A 25,037-nucleotide genomic window follows, 5' to 3' on the forward strand; every position below is an offset into this window, starting at 1 on the left:
GGAGGAGGCTGAGAGACCAGTTAGCAGGCCACTGCAACAATCCAGGTGAAAGATGAAGGCCTCTTGGGTTGGGCTATGACTGGTGGAGTGATGAGACATGCTAAGATTCTGGATATACCTGAAGGTAGATCTGACAGTAACTGGTCATTGCACACGGTAATACAAATTAGAATGATTTTCCCTAATTTCTCTCTGTGGCTAGCTGACATAATTGATCAAGAAGTACAAGAGCAGGCTTCCCTGGTGGCGCAGTGGTTGAGATTCTGCCTGCCGATACAGGGGACACAGGTTCGTGCCCCGGTCCGGGAAGATCCCACATGCCGCAGAGCGGCTGGGCCCGTGAGCCATGGCCGCTAAGCCTGTGCGTCCAGAGCCTGTGCTCCGCAACGGGAGAGGACACAACAGTGGGAGGCCCACATACCGCCAAAAAAAAAAAAAAAAAAAGTACAGGAGCAAAGACTAGAGTCAGTTCCCACGCGAGGCCAGTGCTAGACCACCTCCTCACGAGCCCCGGCCCCTTAATTTTTAAAATTAATTATTAATTTATTTTTCTTTGGCTGCGTTGGGTCTTCGTTGCTGCACACGGGCTTTCTCCAGTTGTGGCGAGTGGGGGCTACTCTTTGTTGCGGTGTGCAGGCTTCTCGTTGCGGTGTGCAGGCTTCTCATTGCGGTGGATTCTCTTGCTGAGGAGCATGGGCTCTAGAGCACAGGCTCAGTAGTTGTGGCGCACGGGCTTAGTTGCTCCGTGGCATGTGGGATCTTCCCAGACCAGGGCTCGAACCCATGTCCCCTGCATTGGCAGGTGGATTCTTAACCACTGTGCCACCAGGGAAGTCCCAACCCTGGCCCCTTAGAAAACACATGCTCCTGGTCACAAAGGGACTGGGCAAGGGTAAGGATGACCCTATTTAACTATATCACCCTGACTGGAGAAAGAACCCAAGGAGCCGACACCTGCTCTAAGAAGCTAAACACTGTAGGACATATTTACGAATTGATAGCTCGTATACCAATTAAACAGAATAATTATGTGGGTTGTTCAAATGCTGTCATTCTGGCAGCTTGGTTTTAGAAGTATAAATGTCTTTGTCAATAAACACACTAAACACTGTGAGGAGAAGATAAATAAAGATAAGCTCTTTCAGTCTAGTGGAGAAGCAGACGCAGAAACAAACAGTGGGCCCAGGATATGCCAAGTGTACAACTGCGTCTGGAGTTACGTGGAAATGTGCCTCACACCTCCTGGGAGGAAGCAAAACCACCAGGGAGGGCTCCAAGGAGGAGGTGTTGTTGGAGCTGATCCATAAAGACCAAGTGGATGTTTACAAGGCAGAATCAGGGGTTGAAGATAAAGGAAAAAGCATATTCTGTAGACGGACTAGTCTATGCACAGAAACATCAGGACAAAGATCTTCTGAGAAGGCACAACAGCTGGAATATAAACTGTGTTCATCTAATAAGAGTAATGACAACAACAGCTCTCGTTTGCTGAGTGCTCACCATGCGTGCCAGGCACTGTCCTTAGCGCTTTGCGTGGATTATTATCACACTTAATACTCAACCCTCCTCACAGATGAAGAAACCGAGGTACAGAGCAGTTAAGTACCTGGCCCAAGGGCCTCGCCGCTCTTTAGAGGTGGAGTCAGGACTCATGTCCTAAGATTCCAGAGCCTGTGTTCTTCCCACATGCAGGGCTACGTGGGAGTAGAGGCAGGTGAAGGTGTAAAGGCAGGTGGGGCCCAGGTGACGACAGGCGTTACAAGCTGTGAAGAACCAATAAACGGTTCATATGTGGGACAGAGAGGGTGATCAGACCAGACCTGCATTTGGAAATGGCTCATTGGTGACAGTACAGGAGATGGATCGGAGGGGACACGAACAGAGCAGGAGGATGATTTGAAGGCTACGGTGACAATCGTGGCCAGAAATGACACGGGTCTGAAACAAAGCAACGGTGGTGAGAATGGAGAATGTGGCCCAGAATCAGAAAAGGAGGGGCAGGTGGGCAGGCGGGGGGGACAGCAAGACGTGAGCTCAGCTGCCGGTAATTAAGGATGAGGTAGCCGGGGGTCATCCAGGTGGGGAGGCCCGTCAGGTAGATGGATCTATGACTCAGGAGCCCAACAGGGAGAAGGTGAGCCCGAGGTGCAGGGGGCAGCAACCGCTTTCCCAATGCATGTGCACCAGGGAACTCTTAGCTCAGAGGCCTCTAGGATGGTGTCATTCGAGGATCTTCCACACCAATCGCTGAATAAGGATTCTTTGCAACTTCCTGCTTTTCCCCAGACTAGATTGTAAAGTTCCAAGACTCGTCTTCTGAGGAATCATCTGGTCTTCGTGAGCTACCCACCCCAGGCCCGGAAGCACTCCACGACCACTGTGGGCAAATCCTGGTGCTGTTACCACCTGAGCCCATGGTTCCCCAGCTTCAGGTCACCAGGAAACTCGCTCAAAGTGTGGTCCCACGAGCCCCAGAGCAGCCCTCCTTGGTACAACCTGACCCCAAACAGCCAGGAAGGTCAAACTCTGGGTTCCTATAAAATGGCTCCTTCTTTTAGCAAAACAATAGAAACGTTGCCTTTAGCGTATTCTGAAGGTACTTTAAAGGAGTCTGGTAGACAAGTAACATTTTTAGCCCCCTGAGTACAGGGATAAAAAGTATCTTACTCACCCCCAAATTTTTATTCAATTTGTTTTCTCATTCAAAATAATGACAGAAAAGATGCACTAGAAATAGGAAGGAAATAAGTATAATCCTTTAGTAATTCTCTCACTGCCAGTCCAGTTTCTGAGCCTTAGCTATAGGCCTCTAGAAACGTCGCTGGCTGAATCCACCCGTGAATGGAGGAAAACTTCATTCACCAACTTAACACAACTTCACTTTCATTACGCCTTCCTTAAGCCAAGTTCCACAAATGCAGGTTAACTGATAGAAAACTAAGACACAAAGTAGCAGCACCATTTTTTCTTTCAGTTTTAATGTTTTTCATATTCATTTTGTATAATTATCTGCCCTTTGAGGCTTTCCAAAATCTGCCCCCCACCCATCCAAATTCATGTTCCCCTACCCCTGTAAAGGCTCTCTGAACACTGCTGCTGAAATCAGAAACAGCAGGACACCTGGCTACTGGCTTGAGCGATTAGTGTAACATCTCCACACCTCTGGGTGCTATGCTGCCGTATATGTAAAATATACTTAATAACCTACTCCCTACTGGGATGATCGCGTAAGATAACAGATATACAAGTGCTTCTAAAAAGCATAAACCCTGTATTAATACAAGTTCCTACTCTCCCTCCACTTAGAATCCCTTACCTTCTCACTCTCCTCCTGACCAAATTCTACCCCTTCGCGTCTGAGATGCGTGCCCACTTCTGTAGGCAACAACGTCACCCTTCTCTGAACTCGTAGGTGGAACCACACTGCTCCCTCTGGGTCTCTCCTGATTGTTTTTATGGGGGTGGGTTTGCCCACACACACACATGTAATTTAAAGCTCTCAGGCCTGGTGTTGCCCACTACAGTGATCTCATAAGCAGCCCTCAATCATGACTCACTGACAGTCCAATGATAAATGTGTTCTTGACCAACACGTTCTCGGCTAAAAACGTAAAGTGCAGCCCATTTATAATTCCATGCATTCTACAGCACTGCTTCTAAATAGGTCACCCGAAATTGTGGCTGAAATGATCCGGAAATAGACATGGCCCTGCTTTTCTGGTTCCCACCTCGCTTCTAGGTGTGGGCCTGCTCTGAGCATCCCCACTCTGTTACCTCTTGGGTTGCTTACCTGCACCGCTGCTGCTGAGCAGGCTGACAGGAAGCTCTTCTGTTCCAGTGAAGTTCAAGAAGGATGTGCCATCGCCAGGCTGGTGGGAAGCGCCGTGCCTGCAGAGAACAGAGCCCAGCCGCCTGGCTTAATGCGGATCATCACCTCTTTTATCCTGCTCACCCTGTCTCCAGGGGGTTTTCATCAAAACCAGGCCTGAACATTTGGCCACACAGGCTGGCAAACACTAAGACCCATACCATGGCCGCCAGGCTGCGGGGCTTGGAGTGTGTGCCAACTCTGGTCTCCTGCCCTGGCACCCCAGCTGCTTCCCCACTGCCACGTCAGATGCCTGCCCCCTCCGTCCTAAGCCTCCCCTTGCTGATACCCACAGGACAACGTGAGGTGCTTGAACAGAGGGACCAAGTTAACCTGGGAAAGAGGTTATGCCCTGCCTGTATCCCTCATCCATCCCATGGGATGTTGGGATGACTGAAAAGGGATCAAAGATTGCTCTTTGCAAAGGTAACAGATCACAGCAACAGCGGGTAGTGTAGCACGGACTCGAGCATGTCAAGGCTTAAATGACTTGCTTCCTAGGCTGACTCTCCTCGGATGCCTTGTAACACATTCAGGATCCTGGTTTGAAAAGACTTGTTTCTATAAACACAGGCCTTGGTTTCCATTGCTTTTAGCATCAACTTCTTCTAAACCCAACAGTGGAATTCCTCAATGACCAAAATGACAAAAGTCATAGACTGACTGCCCAAAACACACAGCGGGAACCACCTGCCTTGGAACTCGTTTTCTCCCATGACCGAGGATTAGGAGAAACTCATGTCTGAGGTTGACAAAGCGTGTTTTGACTTAAAGCAGAAGCTAAAGCAGGGCCTGGGGAACATCTCTGGCAAAAGCATCTCAGGCTATTTGCTGTGCACTGGCCTGGTGGCAGGGACGACGCTGACAAAGGAAAGGCCCGCACGCGTGCACACGGTGTCTCCGAGTCTCACGAACGTGACGTTTCGCGGGCAGTCTATTCTGCTGTTGCCCTGGGTGCCCGAGCGCGTTCTCGCAGTACCTCCCACCCAGTACCCCGTGCCCAGCCTCACCTTCCAGTGGCTTCATGGTATGCCAACTCCAGCAGCTCTGCAGAGGAGTGGGTCGGGTCCCTCTGCCCGCTGCCCTGCAGCTCTGCCATGTTCTGTCGGGTCTGGTGATGGATCTGGATGGCCTCTCCAGATGGTCCTGCCCAGACAAAGATCCACTGAGCATCATTCCCCCGACAGCCAGTGCTGTGTACTTCACCTCAACCTTCCTTCCTTCCCGCTGCTGGGACGCGGGTGATTGAAAGGCGACCACACCACAGAGGCATGTCCTGTCTGTGACCCTCTGGCTCCCAGATGGGACATCGCCTCTTCCAAGCAAGGCTCATCCTCCTGTGAGGCTTCAGTCTAAAAATATTTTGGGGTCCTCTGTCTCGCACATGTCAACTGAGACACAGTAAAGAAAGATAACAGTATGGGAGACAAGGGTCCCTCCCAGGAGGGTCAACATGGGCGAAACGAGAAGGGACACACGAGAGAAACACCGATGACTCTGTTAGTACCTGAGATGATAACAGCTCCTACTTCAAGAGCAGAGGACGCACAAGGGCAAAACGGACATCGAGTAGGAGCTAAGTGAGAATTAGTTGCGTCTAAGGAAACATGCTTCCTGGAGAATGATAGGTTTCAGAGCTGACTGTCCAACCAGGTTAGCGGGGATTGAAGAAGAGGGTATTTGGGCAAACCCCAAACGTGGAAGAGGCAAAACACAAGCTGGAGGCCACAAACTCGCTTGGGAAAGAGAAAAACCTCTGAGGATGGGGGTGAGGAGGTGGGAGGTTGGGGAGCCTGGCAGAGGAGGGCCTCGGCTCTTAGAGGGCCAGGTGGGCAGAGTATTTAGTAAACACATTTAGCTTTAGAAAAGCATGGGTGATGGGGGTGGGGGGAAGCACAGAAGCAGGAAGAGCTGACGGTCATGGAAGAAACATCAATAGTTCTCGTAAGAGAACTTGAAGGGAGCCGGTGGGAATGATGATGGGGAGGAAGGGACACCAGAAAGAAACAGGTAAGGTGACAGATTAGGATAGAGATAAGAGGGGCAGAAAGGGGGTTGGGAATGACCCCCAATTACAGCCAAAAGAACCAGATTCATTGCTCACTTATTTAACTTGTAACTCAGAAAGCAAGTACCAAAGAAAATAACTAGACACTTGCAAGCATTCAGCAGGATGGCTTCATGAAAACACCCAGGAGGTTAATGTACCTGTTCCTCCCCAGCCCAGTAACAGCCCATCAAGCTGAAGTTTAATTTTAGCCACAGCTTTATAAAACCTTACTGTCATCTTCTTTAGGACAGAACACAGATCAAAAAGGATGAGCTCGGAAAAACAGTGAATTTGAAAAAAAAAAATTTATTTTTTAGTTTTGATTGGCTTTGAACTTTATTTAAATGGTATCATACAGAAAGTACACTTTTATGGCAGGCTTCTTTCATTATGTTTGTAAATTTAAACATGGTTTGGAATATGGCTGTAGTTTGTTTTTATTTCAGCTTCCCATTATAAAAAATAGAACTCGTTTATTTTAAGCTTTTTTCCCCCAATTTATTTAAACTAAAAAAAAGAAAAAGAAAAAAAAGAAATTGTTCACCCATTTCTCAAAAAAAAAAAAATTTTTTTTTTCTGCTGTCAGAGACCCTGAGAGGAAACAAAGTAACATAACTCCGTGTAACCAAGACTGTAACACTGACATCCAGAGAGTAAGGAAAGGAAGGAGTGAACAAGAAGAGGGACATTCGTCTCAGGAAAGAAAGCAGGTGGCAAAGCACAGTCCCTGTCAAACAGAAAAAGGAGCCCTTGGGTCTACACAGCTGGCTAGCTACAAAGTCCTCAAGGATCCTCACAAGAGCCCCGGGACAGACAAAGTGGGCGTGGCCACCCCATCTTCCAGGTGGGGCACCACAGGTGCAGAGAAGATGACACCCTTGACCAAGGCCACTCAGGGGACGCCAGGACTAGGAGTTCCCAGTCAGGGCTCTTTCCCGAGCGCCCAACTTACCCACAGGAAAAGTGTGCATCCAGCGCCTCCTGTTGGACGTAAGCTTCATGGGCATCCGCGAGGGTGCAAAGGGGTTGATCAGTGCCCGCTGGGGCATGTATCCCCCAGGTCGAAAGTGCAGCATGGACTCTGCGCTGCCCACGTGGAACCTCCCCGGCGCACTGGAGTCCCGCTGTGGTGGCTCCATCATGTTCTCCAGGACATCTGCCAGTTACCGTGGGGTGGGGGAGGCACAGAGAGAAAGCACAGGGTCACGGTGAAAGCAGAACTAGGAGGACAATCTGCGGAGGCTGACAAGGACCTTGGAGAGCGTACATGTTAGGGAACGAGGGAAATGAGTGAAATCGCCAAACTATAAAGGAATGAAATAATGGGTTTACTTTTTAAATACCTGGGAGAAGGAGGTTCTGGTTCCTAAATTACTGGCCCAGTGAAGCCACACCCAAACCTGATGGGGAGGACCACACATTGCCTGGAGACCTTAGATGTTGAGCTGGATGCAATGACTCAATAGTGGGTCTTGAGTTGTCTCCCTTTGGGGATGGGGCGGGTGCATTCCGCATGTGGGAGGAACAATACATGTAGATATTTGGTGACCAGAAGGGCAGACCCTAGCAGAGATAGCCAATGTGTTCACTAGACCTGTTTGATTTTCCTCTGAGACACACAAGGAGACTGTAGTTTCCAGTCCCTTTGCACTGGGGCCAAATAACTGAGTTCCAGCCAAGAGAACACAGGCAGAAGTGACATGCTCCACCCGAAGGCCTGGACCACAAACCTCTCCACGCATGATCTCCATTCTCCTCTGCCCTGCTGTGGAAACTTTGGAGACCAGTGTTGATGACCATGGCATCCCGGGATGGAAGGACCATGGGGCCCTGAGTGACTGGGTGGATCAGAACCCCCTCCCATTAATGCAGTGGCCTGGAACATGAGTAAGCAATCAAACATTACTGTGTTAAAAAACCTAAATTCTTGGGAGAAAAGAATGAAGAAATGGATGCATCCAGCCTTGACCAGGTAAGGAGATGGCATGATATTTAGACTCAACCTGTCCCATTCAATGGCAGACAGGTCCCTAACCTGAGTAGATCAAAGAGCTGAAACCTACAACCAACTCTGTTGGTGAGCATCCCATGTTTACTAAGCAAACACCCAGGTTAGAAAGTGGGTCCAGCAGATACAAATTCCATGGCATCAAGGAATGTCTTGTCCACCATTATCTACCCAATTCCTACCAAAGAACATGGTACATAGTAATATTTAATTCCTCAAGCCATTGTGCATGCAAGAAGAGAACATTCAGTTCTCCATGAAAACTATTTTTCACTGTAAATTAATGAAATTGATGGTCCAATTTATCAAATAAGAAAGAATACAGTCTAGTTAGTTATCATGGAAATAAAAGGAGAGAACTCAACTTTAAAAAAGGTGAGTACACACTTTGAAAAGGATAAGAAATAGGACTAAGGGCTAAAATGGGTCAAAAATATGGGTAGAGGAAAGGGGAAATGTTTCCTATGCTACACTGGGTAGGTGGATGGGTGAGAAGCCCTAAATATAACAGAGAAACTGGAAACAAAGGCCATGTGGATGGCATTGCCTGACACCGTTCCAGTGAATTGCTTTTTGGCTTTTCCAATAAACTCTCACATATCATTAAGGATGTTGAAATCAATTCTACCATTCAGATAACTTTTAAGAAAACTTGTTTTCAGGGGCTTCCCTGGTGGCGCAGTGGTTGAGAGTCCGCCTGCCGATGCAAGGGACATGGGTTCGTGCCCCAGTCCGGGAAGATCCCACATGCCACGGAGCGGCTGGGCCAGTAAGCCATGGCCACTGAGCCTGCACATCCGGAGCCTGTGCTCCGCGGCGGGAGAGGCCACAGCAGTGAGGGGCCCTTGCACCGCAAAAAAAGAAATACTTGTTTTCAAAGCTACTTGGATTGGGACTTCCCTGGTGGCGCAGTGGTTAAGAATCCGCCTACCAATGCAGAGGACACGGGTTTGAACCCTGGTCCGGGAAGATCCCACATGCCGCCAAGCAACTAAGCCTGTGCGCCACAACTACTGAGCCTGCACTCTAGAGCCCATGAGCCACAACTACTGAAGCCCACGTGCCACAACTACTGAAGCTCGCACACCTAGAGACCATGCTCCACAACAAGAGAAGCCAACGCAATAAGAAGCCCGCGCATCACAACGAAGAGTAGCCCCCGCTCACCGCAACTAGAGAAAGCACACGTGCAGCAACGAAGACCCAATGCAGCCATAAATAAATAAATATATATATATATAATTTAAAAAAATAAAAAGCTACTTGGATTAAGAGCAAATTTATCTCCTCAGAGGAGAACTGGCTTTTAGAATAACAAAGGTTTTTAAAGGATTAATGTGTAGTTTAACTTTTACTACAGACCCTTCTAAGAATATGTTTAACAGAATGGGAATATAACTGTCATGCAAACTCAGAAATTTCCAGAAGGTGGGAAAAAGCTAACCTAGAATTTTTTTTTTTTTTGGCCGCAGAGTTTGTGGGATCTTAGTTCACCAACCAGGGTTTGAACCCGAGCCCTTAGCAGTGAAAGCGTGGAGTCGGGGAATTCCTAGAAATCTTCAAATGTATTAAAATTCTTTTGAATACTAACCCTAATTAATGTAGGTGACATAGGTTATATTCTATAGTTGTGTCATTAAATATCTCCTTTCTCTTTCAGAATTTCCTTTTTATACTTTGAACCAGTTTAAAAAAAAAAAACTTTTTTCAGCAGTCAAAAGATTTCTGGCTGTTGGCTCAGTGTCTATGGTGCCTAATGAATGAAAGATGAAAGCGCCCTGCTCCTCGGTCCTCAGGCCCCAGGAGTCACCAGCTTCCCCTTCAAAGTGCTGGGAAACACCCCTCACCCTTTGGGAATCCTTCCAGGGCAACAGGAGGCAGCTGTGTGCACACAACAGTCCTAAATCAGTGATTAAAAGTCAGGAGGGCTACTCCTCCATTTAGAAAACATTCTTGAAATATCAAAATTATGGAGGAGAATGATTAGTGGGAGGGTATGGCTCTAGAGGGGTAGCAGAAGAGAGGCCGTGAGGATGGAATATCTTAATTGTGGTGTGGTTACATATGTCTACACATGTGCTAAAACTTCACAGACACACACACACCCACACACACCCACAAATGCATGTACGACCAGTGAGCTCCGAATAAGCTCTGTGGATTGTACAAAGGTCATGTTCCTGGTTTTAATACTGTACTAGTTATGCGAGATGTTATCACTGGGGAAAATGAGTGAAAGCTACACAAGACCTCCCTGGATTTTTTTTTTTTTGGCATTTCCTATAAATCCATAATTATTTCACAACAGAAAGTTTTCCAAACAGGCAGGAGGGGGCTGTATACTTGAGTTGCAGATGCCACTGGATGGGTAAGATAAGATATAGGAAAAGCAGCACCTGTGCTCCCTGGGCCATGCCAAGTTAACAGGTCACTTGAAGTGGAATAGAGGAAAGAGGCTGTTTTAAGTGTGGCTCGAATGGAAATGCTAAGGAAATAAGTAAACACTTTAACCTTAGGCCTAAGAAAAGCTCTACCTTAACATATGGAAAGGTAGATATTTATAGGGAAGAGAGAAGAAAGGGCAAAGATGAAAATAGTATAACACACACACACACACACAAACAGCTAAGGCCGTTCGTACTCACTGCACCTGCATGGAAATAATTAACACATGGGACTTACAGCCCACACCTATCCATAGTCCCGCCCATCCCCGCTACAGGAAGGCAGCTATCCCCACCCTGCCCAGCCCTGCCCTCTGACCTCGAGTGCTGGTGTAGCCCAAGGAGCTGCTGACTTCATACTGGTGCAGGTGGGGGTGAGGGATCATCAGGATGTTGGCGCTCCTGCCCAGGGAACTGTCGTCAGAAGCCTGGCTCCTCACCTCCTCTGTGGGCAGCGGCTGGCCAGGCAGGGAAGGGCTGGATGAGACATCACAGGAGCTGGCGCTCTTCCGACTGTGACTCTCCCGCTCTCGCACGGACCTGGTGGGTAGAGACCAAGTCACACCAAGCGGGGGGTGCTGTCCGACCTAGAGTTACAACTCCCAAATGGATCCCCAGCCTGGGCTACATGGGAGGCCAATAACGAAAACCCCCAATGGGATCTCCGAGGAGGTAATGTAGGAGGGACTCTGCCCTGAGCAGCTGGAGACGTCGTGGAAGAAACGGGGGAGATGACTGACAGTCATCCAATGGCCGGAGTCCCAGGATCAGAGTTGTAAAGAAGCAATTGCTCAGCCTGACCCCACCTCATCCCACCATCAAGCTCGTGTCACTGAGAATGGGGTTGTGAACCGATGTCACCCAAGAGGAAACACACAGCACAGCCTGAGATGTCTTCCGGCATCAAAAATTGAATCTAAATCTAACCAAGCCTCTAGAGATAATTGCCAGTTTACAGCAGATTCAGAGACAACAGGAAAAGTTAAATGTCATATGGAAATAAACAAAGGAAGAAAGCAAGACACTCTGCGGTCACAGAAAATGACATAAGAGAAAATGCAACATGTGCATCTTCTTCAGATCCCAACTCAAACTAAGTAACTGTAAAAATCACAGTTTTGAGACCATTGGGAAATCTACAGAGGGACTGGCTATCAGGGATATTAAGGAATTAGTGTGAATTTTGTTACCAGTGACAAGGGTACTGTGATCAGATTTTTTTTGTTTTATTTCTTATTTGTTAGAGAGACACATGCTGAAATACTTACAGGTTTAAAAAAAAAGAAAAGGGGGCTTCCCTGGTGGCGCAGTGGTTGAGAGTCCGCCTGCCGATGCAAGGGACACGGGTTCGTGCCCCGGTCCGGGAAGATCCCACATGCTGCGGAGCGGCTGGGCCCGTGAGCCATGGCCGCTGAGCCCGCGCGTCCGGAGCCTGTGCTCCGCAACGGGAGAGGCCACAACAGTGAGAGGCCCGTGTACCGCAAAAAAAAGAAAAGGATACCTGATATCTGTTTTAGAATACTCAAGCGAAATTTCAAATGTGGGAGAAGTGATAAAACAAGATTGACAACACACTGATAACTGTTCATTTCACTGGTCTGTTTGAATGTTTCCTTAATAAAAATTTTAAAAAACGTATGCCCTTATTAAAACATGAAACTCCCTGAGGGGAAAACCTCTGGAAACAGCAGGAAGAAGGATCAGCAGGAGAGGAGCCCAATGGGGTACAAAATTTCAGAATGGAAGAGTCAGCAACCGCCGATAGGGCCACCGCTCTGGCATCAGAGCTGTTCTCTTTCCACCTGGAAGGATTTTAAGGGAGAGCTTAAATGGAACATGAAAATAGATCCCATGGGCTGACTACACTTTTCATTATTTCAACAGTAAATATTTAAGCGCCAGCATATGCTCAGCCCAGCGTGGGGATAGAGCACAGATTAGGGCACAGTCTGTGCCCTCAAGGAACACAGCCTGAGTCTCTGAGACACCAGGTCTTGCCGTCTTTGATCAGAAGAAAGAAAACCAAGGATCTTGGACCATGAAAGGGTTCTTAGACACTCAGAAGAAAAGCACCGCCGAGGCCCTAGGCAGCATCTGTGTGCAGGGGAGCTGCTGTTAACAGCACTCACTGTGAGCTCTAAGCATTCTCGGGACCAGACATCAGGATGGGATGAGGGGAAAGGACAGAAGAAGAGCACGTGGCCACTCTAAGCCCATTTGTCACAATGTGAAGAGACGGAATATTCCTCCAATCAGTGATTCTTCCAATCAAAGCACACTTTCCATGTCTAAGAAATGTGGAAAATGGACTCGCGGTACTTGGTCAACTAGGGAAAAAAATAAGCTAGAGCTCTGTTTCACATTTCATTAAAAAAAAAAAATTCTATATAAAGAACTAAGTATAAAAACCAAGACCGAAAAAGTATTGGAAGAAAATACAAAAGACACGTTTCTAACCTTGGAGTGGGGATGGCTTTCTTACACAAGACCCAGAAATGAGTATGTTGGTAAATCTGACTATATCACAATGAAAAACTACTACATGACCAAAATACCATGGAGCAAATTTTAAAAACAGGAATAAAGAAAGAAAAGTCTCTCGCCCTCTGGGAATAATAAACCTAAAAGAAACTCTGGGCCCTGGGATCGATCGGTTGATCAATCTATCTATTTACCTATCTATTATTTATTAGTGGCTGCCTATCTATCTATCTATCTATCATTAGTGGCCTCCCAGTGAAATGAAAATTCCAGAATTCACGAATTGCTTCTCTTGGCTAGAAAAAGCAGAATGCTCTCCTTATGAGGGGACAATACTTCATAGCAAACATAGCTAACAAAATGGCTGGGCCAGAGAACCAGAAAACAGACTCCCTAATGATCCACATACTACGGCTTCCACTTGGCTAATTTTAATTTAAGATGTTTTCAAGGTTGCTCTCATGCAGGTCCCTACTGGGCCTCAGGTTTTCCTAATCAGCTTCTACATCCACCCCAAAGTGCATCTGGCAGAAAACCTGCAGGTGGCGAGGCGCTGAGCCCGGGATGGGCCTGGCAGCCTGAAGACTTGCGCGTCATAAGCATCGTAATCCACTTGGATGGGAAGGGTGTTCTCAGATTCTTTGGGAGTCCCCAGAGCTGAAACACACAAATAATACAAACTGTCCTCAAAACACATTTCAACAAGAGGCCTTCGGATGGTCTTCATGAAAATCTGCAAGATATAGGTCATCACCACCATCTCCCCCTGAAAAAAATGGGATAATAACCCATTCGTCAGGTTACTAAGATTAAATGATTTATATGTCAAAGCGATATAGAGATTACTATTTACTAGCATTAAGTAAAGGCAAGATGATGGCAGCATTTCCTTCTGTGATCCCACTTTAAAAATATCATCTTGGGCTTCCCTGGTGGCGCAGTGGTTAAGAACCCACCTGCCAATGCAGGGGACACGGGTTTGAGCCCTGGTCCGGGAAGATCCCACATGCCACGGAGCAACGAAGCCCGTGCGCCACAACTACTGAGCCTGCGCTCTACAGCCTGTGAGCCACAACTGCTGAAGCCTGCACACCTAGAGCCCGTGCTCCGCAACAAGAGAAACCACCGCGTTAAGAAGCTCGCGCACCACAACAGAGTAGCCCCCGCTCACTGCAACTAGAGAAAGCCCGCGAACAGCAACAAAGACCCAACGCAGCCAAAAATAAATTAATTAATTTAAAAAAATAAAAATATCATCTTAATGTGTATATTTAGTCCTTTAAAACTTTCCACCCGATCCCTACAATTGACCTATGGAAAAGAAAAATAAGGTTTTGTTATCACCCATTTTGCAGCTGACAGGACAAAAATATACAGGATCACTAAGGGACCTTCCAAAGATCACACAAGGGGAACTCTGGTCTCCCAAACTTGGCTGTGAATTTTTTACGCAACCTCACAAAATCTTGTTGCCATGGGTTAGGTGACTCTTTCTAAAAGTGATGAAAGGAGAAAAAAATACTCACACGTATCACGGCCATTTTTTGCTTTCTCAGAGGCAGGCTGCAAAATTAAATAGAGTTTATCACTCCTGGGATTTGCTTTGTTGTTTATTTATTTAATGCAGAAAACTATAAAGTACTAAGACAAATTTCTCAAATGCTATTCATGACCACTGGGGGATAGGAGGTTTCTTAGGCCCAAAATAACAACATCAGTGACAGTCCCTAAAGGCTCTGCTGGTGGGTGAAACCTACCTTCTTTCCGGCCAGTTTTATTCGTGGGGTGAAACTATTACAAAAGAGCTGGCTTTTGGATGTGTAGAAACTGCAAAAGAAACAGACAGGGTCATTCATCTAAACCCCTTTCTTTCTTTTTTTTTTTAATTAATTTTTTTTTTTGGTCATGCCACACGGCATGCGGGATCTTAGTTCCCCGACCAGGGATCGAACCTGTGTCCCCTGCAGTGGAAGCGTGCAGTCTTAACCACTGGACCGCTGAGGAAGTCCCTAAACCCCTTTCATTTTAAACCTCAAGACACAGCTGGAATCCCAGCCATGGATCAGCCCTCCCAGGAACACCTTTGTCTCAGGCCTCACTGATCTTCCCAATTCTTTCTTTTGTAATTACTACAAAACATTAATTATGTTTTAAAATATTGTTCTATTCCTTTTTTTCCTATAAAGTGTCTCATGTGCGCTAGTCCTGATTCCTAACTGGATTAGAACCTCCTCCTTGAGCTGAAATTAGCAGGAACACTGAGGCCTGGTCTCATGTGAAGAGGAGGCATGGGGATTTTTCTACAAATGGAGAGGCCCAGGCCCTGTGCTGGTCCACTATGGTCTGTGTGAGTTGGGAACAGGGGGAATTGGGAATAGTTGTGGAAATAAGTCCTTCAAACTTGTTTTTACGTTTTTCACCATAGACTGTTCTTATGTCACAGCCATGGCTTTGCATATAGAGATGCTTTAAACAAATGTTAGAACTTTGGTTTCCACATTCTCGTCACAAAAGATTTTGTAGTAAGAACTTAACAGGTTTGAAGAAAAAAATGGCAAGGAAGCTAATGGAATCCCTGATCCTCTACGGCGAATCCAGATCTCACCCACCTGTGGTTTATCCAGTGAGGGATATTGTAGTCGTCACCCAGGCGAGAGTCGCGAGGGCCGCTCCGATTGTGCAGCTGAAAGGGAACAAGGCAGGGCCCAGGTCAGCTGGAAAGCAGGTAGGGCCCGGAACTGTTCCAGCTTCTCTGATTCTAACTATTCTCAAGACCACCCTGCACTGGAACCTGGCTTTTAGTGAGCACTGCAAAATCAATCACCTTGAACAACGGGACAGCATGCAGTGGCTGCTCCCCCATGCACACCAAGTCCACACCAATTCCTAAAAAAGGAAAGACAGAAAGAGTTGGTGGGGGGGGCAGGCAGTGTAGAGATACGTATCCCAATCTATTAGCCGTGTGATTTAAGTGGGTCAGGGTACAAGGCACAGCTGACTTATTCTCCTCACCAGCTCTGCCCACGTGGTTAAGAAGTAAATAGGTGCATTTTGTCTGTGTCCTCTTTACCAAGTCCCACCGCATCTGCCACTAATCAGTGCTTGACAGCTTTTGACGGCCTTGCAGATCGTGATTTGTCAAACAGACCGCCAGGCCTCCATGACTACAGTTTCAAGGCCCGAAAGGAAAGGGAACCTTGTCATCTCAGTAAAAAGCAAAATAATCCACATCATTCAACAGAGTTTCTTTACTGGCCACCGGGATTTACGTTCCCAACTCCATCTTGTTGTTAGAACACAAATCAAATAGGGGGAGGGGGTGCAAGTCGGAGACGCACGGCACATCACAGAGGGAGGACTGGATGATCCTGTGGCGCTTCCCAGGATGGGCTGATGGACGCTGGATCCCGGAAACAATCCCCCAAAGGGGTTCTCCAGCGTCAAGTATGTTTGGGAAAGTCAGAGTGCCAGTTATGTCCTCTAGAGATAAACAAGATACACTAACATATTCAAATTGGCAATTAGGAACTGTGCCGAACTGTGCATGACCCAGCATGTCCCAAACCGACTGACCATGGAACTCTTTTTTGTCACCTGACATTACTCATGTCCCCAGATCCCGATGGGTAAGGGTAAATCAGGCTATAAACACAGCAGTGCCCTGGAAGCATTACCGTTATCTATCATCCGCTGCTTGGTCAGGATCATGAGTAGCCGGTCCACTTCGAACACACCCACCCCGGGCGTGATCACCACAGACATCTGCCCAGTTCGGTCAAAGTTGCGGTTGATGTAGTGCTTGTCAAACACTTGAAACAAAGTAAAAAGTCCTCCTGTGAAGATGCTACAGCTTATCAGAAACCAGCCAGTGGCAAGCGTCTCCATGCTCTCGGACCATTTCGTCCATGTTTCTGTTAGAGCAGTTGTCACCGCCCGGCCTGAATTCACTTCTGTCCTTCCCCTTCTACAGTAAGAACTGCTTGAATACAGGTCTATGTCCCTGTTGCCTTTGTTAATACCCTTCTTCAAGGCTGAATACTTGCCTTGTGTAGCCTTAAATATCCAAATTTCATGTTGCTAATTTAAACCATCCATAAATGGATCTGTATTGAAACTTAGAAGAATCAAATATTGATTTAAGACAATATTTGAGAGAGTTGACCAGAATCTTGTGATGACTTTTTAAATTTGGCAAGTTAATTCTTACTTCTTGTTTTTTTTTTTGGCCGTGCCATGCCACGCAGTTTGCAGAATCTCAGTTCCCTGACCAGGGATTGAACTTGTGCCCTCAGCAATGAAAGCAGAGAGTCCTAACCACTGGACCGCCAGGGAATTCCCTAATTCTTATTCCTGAGCTGTGCGGTTTTTACTATGGAAATTTAGTGCCATTCAAATGTGACAAAAAGGCTTACTAATAAAAGACCCCATGCTCTAGAATCCCTAGCACCTGAGTACAGACACAGGGGCAGGCGATACACACAGTAAAGTGACCACACACCATCTCTTCTGTCAGTTGCCAGTGATGGACAGACACCTAACCAGAGCTGGGAATGTGGAATTCTAACCAGAGAGCAGAGACAGGGTCACTGGGAGCTGAACTCGTGTCTAGGAATTCCTGCTGCTGCGGTTCCCAGAGCCACCCTCATTCCCACCTTCCTCAACAAGGTGTTCAAGCCTTTTCTGGCTGCCCCAAGAGCCCCTGTATCCTTAGAGTAAACTTCCTTTTTTGTTTGAATTCAGTAGGTTTCTGTTATCTGCAAACAAAGTATCTCAGCTAACACATAAATGCAGGGAGAAACGTTTGGAAGAAATCACATCACGCTGTTAACAATGGTCCCTCTTGGAAGGGTCTGACAGTGGAGGGAAGGGGGAGATTTTCATTGTACTTGATATACTTCTCTATTATTTGAATTCTAGGAACAATGGGCTCCTTCTGTAATTAAAAAAAAAAAAAGTAAATTAAAAAAAATTACCTGGAAGCAACTGAAGGATGCAGTGGAAAATAATAAGAACGCAGTTTTTAGGAAAAGAAAGGGCCCAAGGAGGACTTTCTCCAGCTCTTTACTCTTGGATCACCATGAGAAGCAGATGAGAAGAGGAAGTTGATTCCCAACAGAAAACCCAAGAGCTACATGGTGGCCATTAAAACCATCCAAACAGAAGTTACTGCTTTCAGTTAATCTGGGGGGTAGGTAGGTGGGGGCATCACCAGCTAGGTCTGGGTCTCTGCACATTAGTAAAAAGAAGGTCACAGCCATGTGGTCAGCAAGACATCCGCTCACTGTGGCTGGCGCCCTTACTCACCATTGAATGACAGATTGATGGCCTCTAGGTAGTTTCCTTGTGCTGAGGTAGAATTGTCTCCTTGAGGAAAGCCCTCTGAAGCAAAAGACACAAGAGAAGGAACAACATCTCATGAAAGATGGACTCGTAAGAAGCAAGTGGGGGGATTTCTCTGGTGGTGCAGTGGTTAAGAATCTGCCTGCCAGTGCAGGGGACACAGGTTCGATCCCTGGACCAGGAAGATCCCACGTGCCGCGGATCAACTAAGCCTGTGCGCCACACTACTGAGCCTGCACTCTAGAGCCCACGAGTCACAACTATTGAGCCCATGCGCCACAACTTTTGAAGCTCACGCACCTAGAGCCCGTGCTCCACAACAAGAGAAGCCTCCGCCATGAGAAGCCCGCACACCACAACGAAGAGTAGCCCCTGCTCGCCTCAACTAGAGAAAGCCCGAGCACAGCAACGAAGACCCAACGCAGCCAAAAATAAAATAAATAAATTTATATATAAAAAAAAAAGAAACAAGTGGAAGGTGCCTTGATCCACAGGCCCCTCCCCCTGCAGAAGGGAAGTGACTGAACTTACTGCACATGCAATGACCAGTGGGACCCAACCTGACATAGAAACCCGGCCAGAAGCAGAAGCCATACTCAACACTGGAAGGGAAGCAAGCAGGAACCTCTTGGTCCCCCAGCCTCCAACTGACACCTCCTCCCCTGCCGCACCTTCCAGCACATAAATGCAGTACCTGCCTGTTCCAGTCGCACCAGCACTGGATACTGGATGAAGAGCTTTTTAATGGTAACGAGGAGGGAGGTCCACTCTTCTCTCCTCTCATTCTGCACCACCACCCTGAAAGGAGCACGATCACAAAATAGGTATTGAGCAGTGATGACACACAGGACATAGGGTCCCTTACTGGGTTCAAGGAAAGGAGAAGAGGGGACGCCTGGAGCTGGGGTCATTTATCATATAGCAATATGTAGTAAAGTCGAATGCCTTTAACAAACGTTAACAAAGAAATGTAATCACATCAAGAGAGTGAAAATTAAAAATTGAAAACAAAAAATATAAAAACATTTCAAAATTGCCTAGAGATTATATAAATGCCCAGTGCTGTGCAGGGAAATGAACATTCTTACAGACTGAATTACAATTAGGTAGCATATACGAAAAGCCTTAAATGAAAACATCCATATATATGTTTTTACACAGACAGCCAATAAACATATCTAGGTCAGGGAACTAGATCAGTGGAAAAGGATGGGTGGGAATCTGCTTACTGTATACCTCTGAACCTTTAAAATTTTGAACCATGTAAATGTATTCCAAAAAATAAGTAAAATTTAAATTGAAGAAGAGAAAGATACATTTCCATTTAATGTTAGGAATTTATCCTAAAGAAACACACAGGATCCAGAATAGCCAACACAGTACAGAAGAAGAACAAAGTTGGAGGACGGACACTATCCAACTTCAAGACTTATATGAAGTTACAGTAATCAAGACAATGTGATATTGTGAATGACAAATAGATCAATGGAACAGAATGGAGCCAGAAATAGACCCACACAAATATAGTCAACTGATCTTTGCCAAATGAGAAAAACAATACAATGGAGCAAAGATAGTCTTTTCAACTGGTGCTGGAACAACTGGCCGTCCACATTAAAAAAAAAAAAAAAAGGAAGGAAGGAACAAGGAAGGCAGGAAGGAAGAAAGAAAAAAAGAAAGGGGAAGAAAGAAAAAAATCTACTTGCAGTCTACCAATCAACAGCATTGGGATCATCAAACTCTCAGGATCCATCCCAGAACTTACTGAATCAGAACCTACATTTTAACAAATTCCCAGGGATTCATTTGTACACAGCGGTTTTAGAAGCACTAGTACAGTGGACCACAAACACTAAAAAGGTGCTTTATAAATAACTCTACTGAGCTGATATTTAACATACTCTCTACAAAAAAAAAAAAATCTAGACACAGACCTTACAGCCTGCATAAAAATTAACTCAAAATGGATCACAGACCTAAATACAAAACATAAAACTATAAGACTCTGGAAGATAACACAGGAGAAAACCTAGATGACCCTGGGTATGGTGATGACTTTTTAGATTCAATACCAAACGCACAATCCATGAAAGAAAAATTGATAAGCTGCACTTCATTAAAATTAAGAAATTTCTGCTCTGCAAAAGACAGTGTCAAGAGAATGAGAAGACAAGCCACAGACTGGGAGAAAAGACTTGCAAAAGACACATCTGAATAAATGACTATCATCCAAAATATACAATGGACCCTTAAAACTTTACAATAAGAAAACAAACAATACAATTAAAAAGTGGGCAACAGGGCTTCCCTGGTGGCGCAGTGGTTGAGAGTCCGCCTGCCGATGCAGGGGACACGGGTTCGTGCCCCGGAGCGGCTGGGCCTGTGAGCCATGGCCACTGAGCCTGTGCGTCCAGAGCCCACGCTCCACAACAGGAGAGGCCACAACAGTGAGAGGCCCGTGTACCGCAAAAAAAAAAAAAAAAAAAAAAAAAAAAAAGTGGGCAACAGACCTGAACAGACACCTCTCCAAAGAAGATAGACGGATGGCAAATAAGCAGATGAAATGATGCTCCACCTCATACGCCATCAGGGAAATACAAATTAAAACAACAATGAGACAACACTATATACCTATTAGAAAGGCCAAAATCCAGAACGCTGACAACACCAAATGCTGACAAGGATGTGGAGCAACAGGAACTTTCATCTGTTGCTGGTGGGAATGCAAACTGGTACAGCCATTTTGGAAGACAGTTTGGTGGTTTCTTACAGAATTCTTATCATATAATCCAGCAATTGTGCTCCTTGTTATTTATGCAAATGAGGTGAAAACTTATGTCTACACAAAAACGTGCACATGGATGTTTACAGAAGCCTTATTTATAACTGCCCAAATTTGGAAGCAACCAAGACTCCTTCAAGGGGTGGATAGTACAGCCAGACAAAGGTCCATTATTGAACGCTAAAGAGAAATGAGCTATCGAGCCATGAAAAGACATGAAGGAACCTTAAATGCATACTACTAAGTGAAAGAAGCCAATAGGAAAAAAATTACATATTATATGATTCCAACCATATGACACTCTGGAAAAGGCAAAATTATGGAGACTGTAAAAAGATCAATAGTTCCAGGGGTTGCGGGTGGAGGAAGGAATGAGTAAGTGGAGAACAGAGGATTTTTAGGGCAGTGGAAATACCCTGTAAGATACTATAACGATGGAGACCTGTCATTATTCATTTGTCCAAACGCAGTGAATATACACCACCAAGAAGCCCATTTTTTCATCTTGTTTGTTTTGGGTCTTACCCCTGGTCTGACTTTGCAATCCAAAGGGAAGTACTTTTAACACTATGATATGTGTTTCTCCAGACCCTTTTCAGTTTAGCCTGTTTTAAAATTGGACGTTCCTCTTTTTAAATTTTTGTTTTTAATAAAATCAAATATACTTTGGTAGAGAAAATAGCACTGTGAGCCTGCATGTACCTACCACTCATATCCAACAATTATCAAAGAGGATTACATCATTTTTAATGGGATGGCTGTATAATATTTTGTCAGTCTGAAATTCTACCATAATTTAATTCTTTATTGTTTGATATTTAATTTTTTTCTAATTTTTAAAATTATATGTCACTGTGAGAGACAGATACACAGTTATGCATCCCTGAGTGTTTCCTGCTTTTTTTTTTTAATTCAGACTTTTTTTAGAGCAGTTTTAATTTCACAGCAAAATTGAGAGGAAGGTACAGAGATTTCCCATATACTCCCTCCCTTAACACATGTTTCATGCCCCCCTCACCCAATTATCAACATTCCTCACCAGAGTGGTACATTTGTTGAAATTAATAAACCTACAGTGACACACCATAATCACTGAAAGTCCATGGTTGCCCTTATTCTTTAGGAACAAAATGTTTTAATATCTATAGTTTGCTCTTAAGTAAAATGTAGCCAAAAACCAAATGAAGCGGGGCTTCCCTGGTGGCGCAGTGGTTAAGAATCTGCCTGCCAATGCAGGGGACACGGGCTCGAGCCCTGGTCTGGGAAGATCCCACATGCCACAGAGCATCTAAGCCCGTGTGCCACAACTACTGAGCCTGCACTCTAGAGCCTGCGAGCCACAACTACTGAGCCTGCGTGCTGCAACTACTGAAGCCAGCGCTCCTAGAGCCTGTGCTCCACAACAAGAGAAGCCACCGCAGTGAGAAGCCCGCGCACTGCAACGAAGAGTAGCCTCCGCTCTCTGCAACTAGAGAGAGCCCGCGCATAGCAACGAAGACCCAATGTAGCCAAAAATAAATAAATAATTTTTTTAAAAAAATGAAACAAATATGGCATGATAATAACTGTTTAATCCAGGAATTGGGTATATGGGTTCATTATATTAATTCATTATTCTTTTCTGTGAGTTTGAAACTTTTTACAATAAAAAGTTTGGAAAGTCTAATTGCAATGTGGTATCCTGCATTGGATCCTGGAACAAAAAAGGTACATAAGCGGAGGGCTTCCCTGGTGGCGCAGTGATTGAGAGTCCGCCTGTCGATGCAGGGGATACGGGTTCGTGCCCCGGTCCGGGAAGATCCCACATGCCGTGGAGCAGCTAGGCCCGTGAGCCATGGCCGCTGAGCCTGCGCGTCCGGAGCCTGTGCTCCGCAAGGGGAGAGGCCACAGCAGTGAGAGGCCCGTGTACTGCAAAAAAAAAAAAAAAAAAGGTACATAAGCGGAAAAACTGATGAATCTGAGAAAAGTCTGATATTTAGTTCATAGCAATGTACCAGTCCTCATCGCGTAGTTTTGATAGATGTACCTTGGTTAGGAAATATTCACAGAGGAAACTGGGTGAAGGGTATATGGGAACTCTCTGTACTATCTTTGCTACTTCTCTGTAAACCTAAAATTATTCCAAAGTAAAAAGGTTAATTTTTTTTTTCTAAGTTAGGGAAGAAACAACCAAGGGAAAACAAAAGGCAAAAGCAACCCAAACATACTTATAGAAGTCTTCATAGAATCGCCCCTTGTGATCCTGCCTAATTGAGGCTCGGTTTATTTCAGGAAATTCATCTGAAATAGAGAAAACAACATATACAGATCAGATTAAAAAGAGAAATTCAGTTTCTCCGCTTCCCCCTTCTGGGTTGAAGAGTCGCATCACACACACACACACACACAGACACACACACACACACACACACACACACATCTGTTAAGTTGGTTTTAAGATGAATCACAGCCCACAGACTCCTTGAATCTGCTAATGGACTGTGTCATTTTCCACTCTACCCTACCCTCTAACAGAAAAGATGGGACAGATGGAGCAGTGCCAAAGGAAAGAAAATGATAAGGAATGAATTGGGATGGGCGTGTGGAAAGCTTAACAAAAAAATAACTGTAGGAGACTTACGCACCAAGAGATTTTGCATCATAGAAAGTCCTAGAAAATAGGACCACTGTCACTTCATGACTACAGTTCTTCTCCTAGGGATGAGTAGAGAAAAAGAGGACTCAAGTTTATTCCATTTACTTCAATTCTGGGAGGCTTGGGGGCTCAGGCATTGGGTAGCATCATGTAATTGTAGACTGCGTAATGCAGTAGACACAGCTCTGCCAGAGTCAGAAGGCTGAGACTGACTCCTGCCTCTGAAACTACCACTACATGACCTTGGGCAAGTTATCTAAAGTCCTAGGAATGTGGAAGGTGTTTTGAAAACTGCAAATCACGGGACTTCCCTGGCGGTCCAGTGGTTAAGACTCCATGCTTCCACTGCTGGGGGCGTGGGTTCCATCCCTGGTCAGGGAACTAAGATCCTGAATGTCGCACAGCACGGCCATTAAAACAAACAAAACCCTGCAAATCACCAATAAGTTGGGGGTGCTGTCTCCCAGCTCTTGATTTGGCATAAAATAGATCAGCCCATTGTCAGAGGATCACGGTATTTGTACCTGCTTCATGGTGTTTTTTAATTTCTTCAGGACTGTGGTTTAGGGAAGAATGGAACCCATGGTGGTGGATGTAAGCACCAGACACTCCCACCTACTGCCAGGGCCATAGGACGAGGACTGGGTGCTGCTCAAGATGCACAGGTTGAAACCAAGGTAATTACCTTTGGACTGCGATGGGGACGAGTGAGAATACACATTTCCATGCAGTCTGGAGTTCAACATTCTACAAGTAGGGTGTTTACAGACGGCATGAAATTTGGCTTGCACCAGTGAGCCAGAAAGCTCAGTTTCAGTTCCTCCTGGGTCTTTGAAGACAACAGCCTATACTGACCAACCCCATCTCGAACTGAACTTACTAACCACACAATTCAGCATTCACCGTATAAGACAACATAATGAACATAACATGTCACCTTATATTCTTCCACCGATATCTCTCAAGTAGACAGAAATTCCTAAATACAAGCCACAGTACCAAGAGCAGACCTTCACTAGCCACCAACTAATTTATTGGACGCCTAGTGCTCCAAACACAGCTCCAAACTCATCTGATTTTGGTGTAAGTTTTACACAGGAAAAGTGCCTGACAGTGGGCTGGTGTGGGCATGAGAGCCTCTCAACTCATGTTTAATGGAGGAGGTAACATACAACAGTGGTGACGTGACTCAGGATTACAGAAACAAACAGGACGGCCCAGGAGTTACGACCTCAGGTGAGCACTGGATGAATGGATGGAACTGGATTAGAATCCTCGCTCTGCTTTTTCGGGCTATCGATCACAGGCAAGTTACCTAACCTCTTTCAGCTGTACTTTCCCTACCTGTGTAAGAGTGACAAGAGGATGAAGTGAGATAAGGAGGGTAAAACACTTCCCACAATACCTGGTATGTGCTCTTATATTTAGG

The 25,037-nt window shown here is 45.7% G+C and overlaps 1 protein-coding gene across 10 annotated transcripts in view; it reads right to left on the reverse strand.

Annotated features, from left to right (window-relative positions):
• The window catches only part of DEPDC5 (DEP domain containing 5, GATOR1 subcomplex subunit), a 93,186-nt gene that overhangs the window by 49,797 nt on the left and 18,352 nt on the right, over positions 1-25,037 (reverse strand). For 9 of the 10 annotated variants that reach the window (XM_060121481.1, XM_060121488.1, XM_060121486.1 and 6 more), the window contains exons 11-24: positions 23,598-23,667; positions 23,181-23,253; positions 18,886-18,989; positions 18,156-18,230; positions 16,526-16,660; positions 15,676-15,737; positions 15,461-15,534; positions 14,609-14,678; positions 14,378-14,414; positions 13,388-13,508; positions 10,690-10,910; positions 6,871-7,074; positions 4,879-5,014; positions 3,791-3,888 (exon numbers count right to left, since the gene is read on the reverse strand). In XM_060121481.1, coding sequence (XP_059977464.1) covers positions 3,791-3,888; positions 4,879-5,014; positions 6,871-7,074; positions 10,690-10,910; positions 13,388-13,508; positions 14,378-14,414; positions 14,609-14,678; positions 15,461-15,534; positions 15,676-15,737; positions 16,526-16,660; positions 18,156-18,230; positions 18,886-18,989; positions 23,181-23,253; positions 23,598-23,667 — 1,480 coding nt within the window. The remainder of the gene's footprint in view (positions 1-3,790; positions 3,889-4,878; positions 5,015-6,870; positions 7,075-10,689; positions 10,911-13,387; positions 13,509-14,377; positions 14,415-14,608; positions 14,679-15,460; positions 15,535-15,675; positions 15,738-16,525; positions 16,661-18,155; positions 18,231-18,885; positions 18,990-23,180; positions 23,254-23,597; positions 23,668-25,037) is intronic. The other variant, XM_060121484.1, reaches the window with a different exon arrangement.

Source organism: Lagenorhynchus albirostris, chromosome 14, assembly GCF_949774975.1.
Source record: "Lagenorhynchus albirostris chromosome 14, mLagAlb1.1, whole genome shotgun sequence".
Taxonomy (NCBI): domain Eukaryota; kingdom Metazoa; phylum Chordata; class Mammalia; order Artiodactyla; family Delphinidae; genus Lagenorhynchus; species Lagenorhynchus albirostris.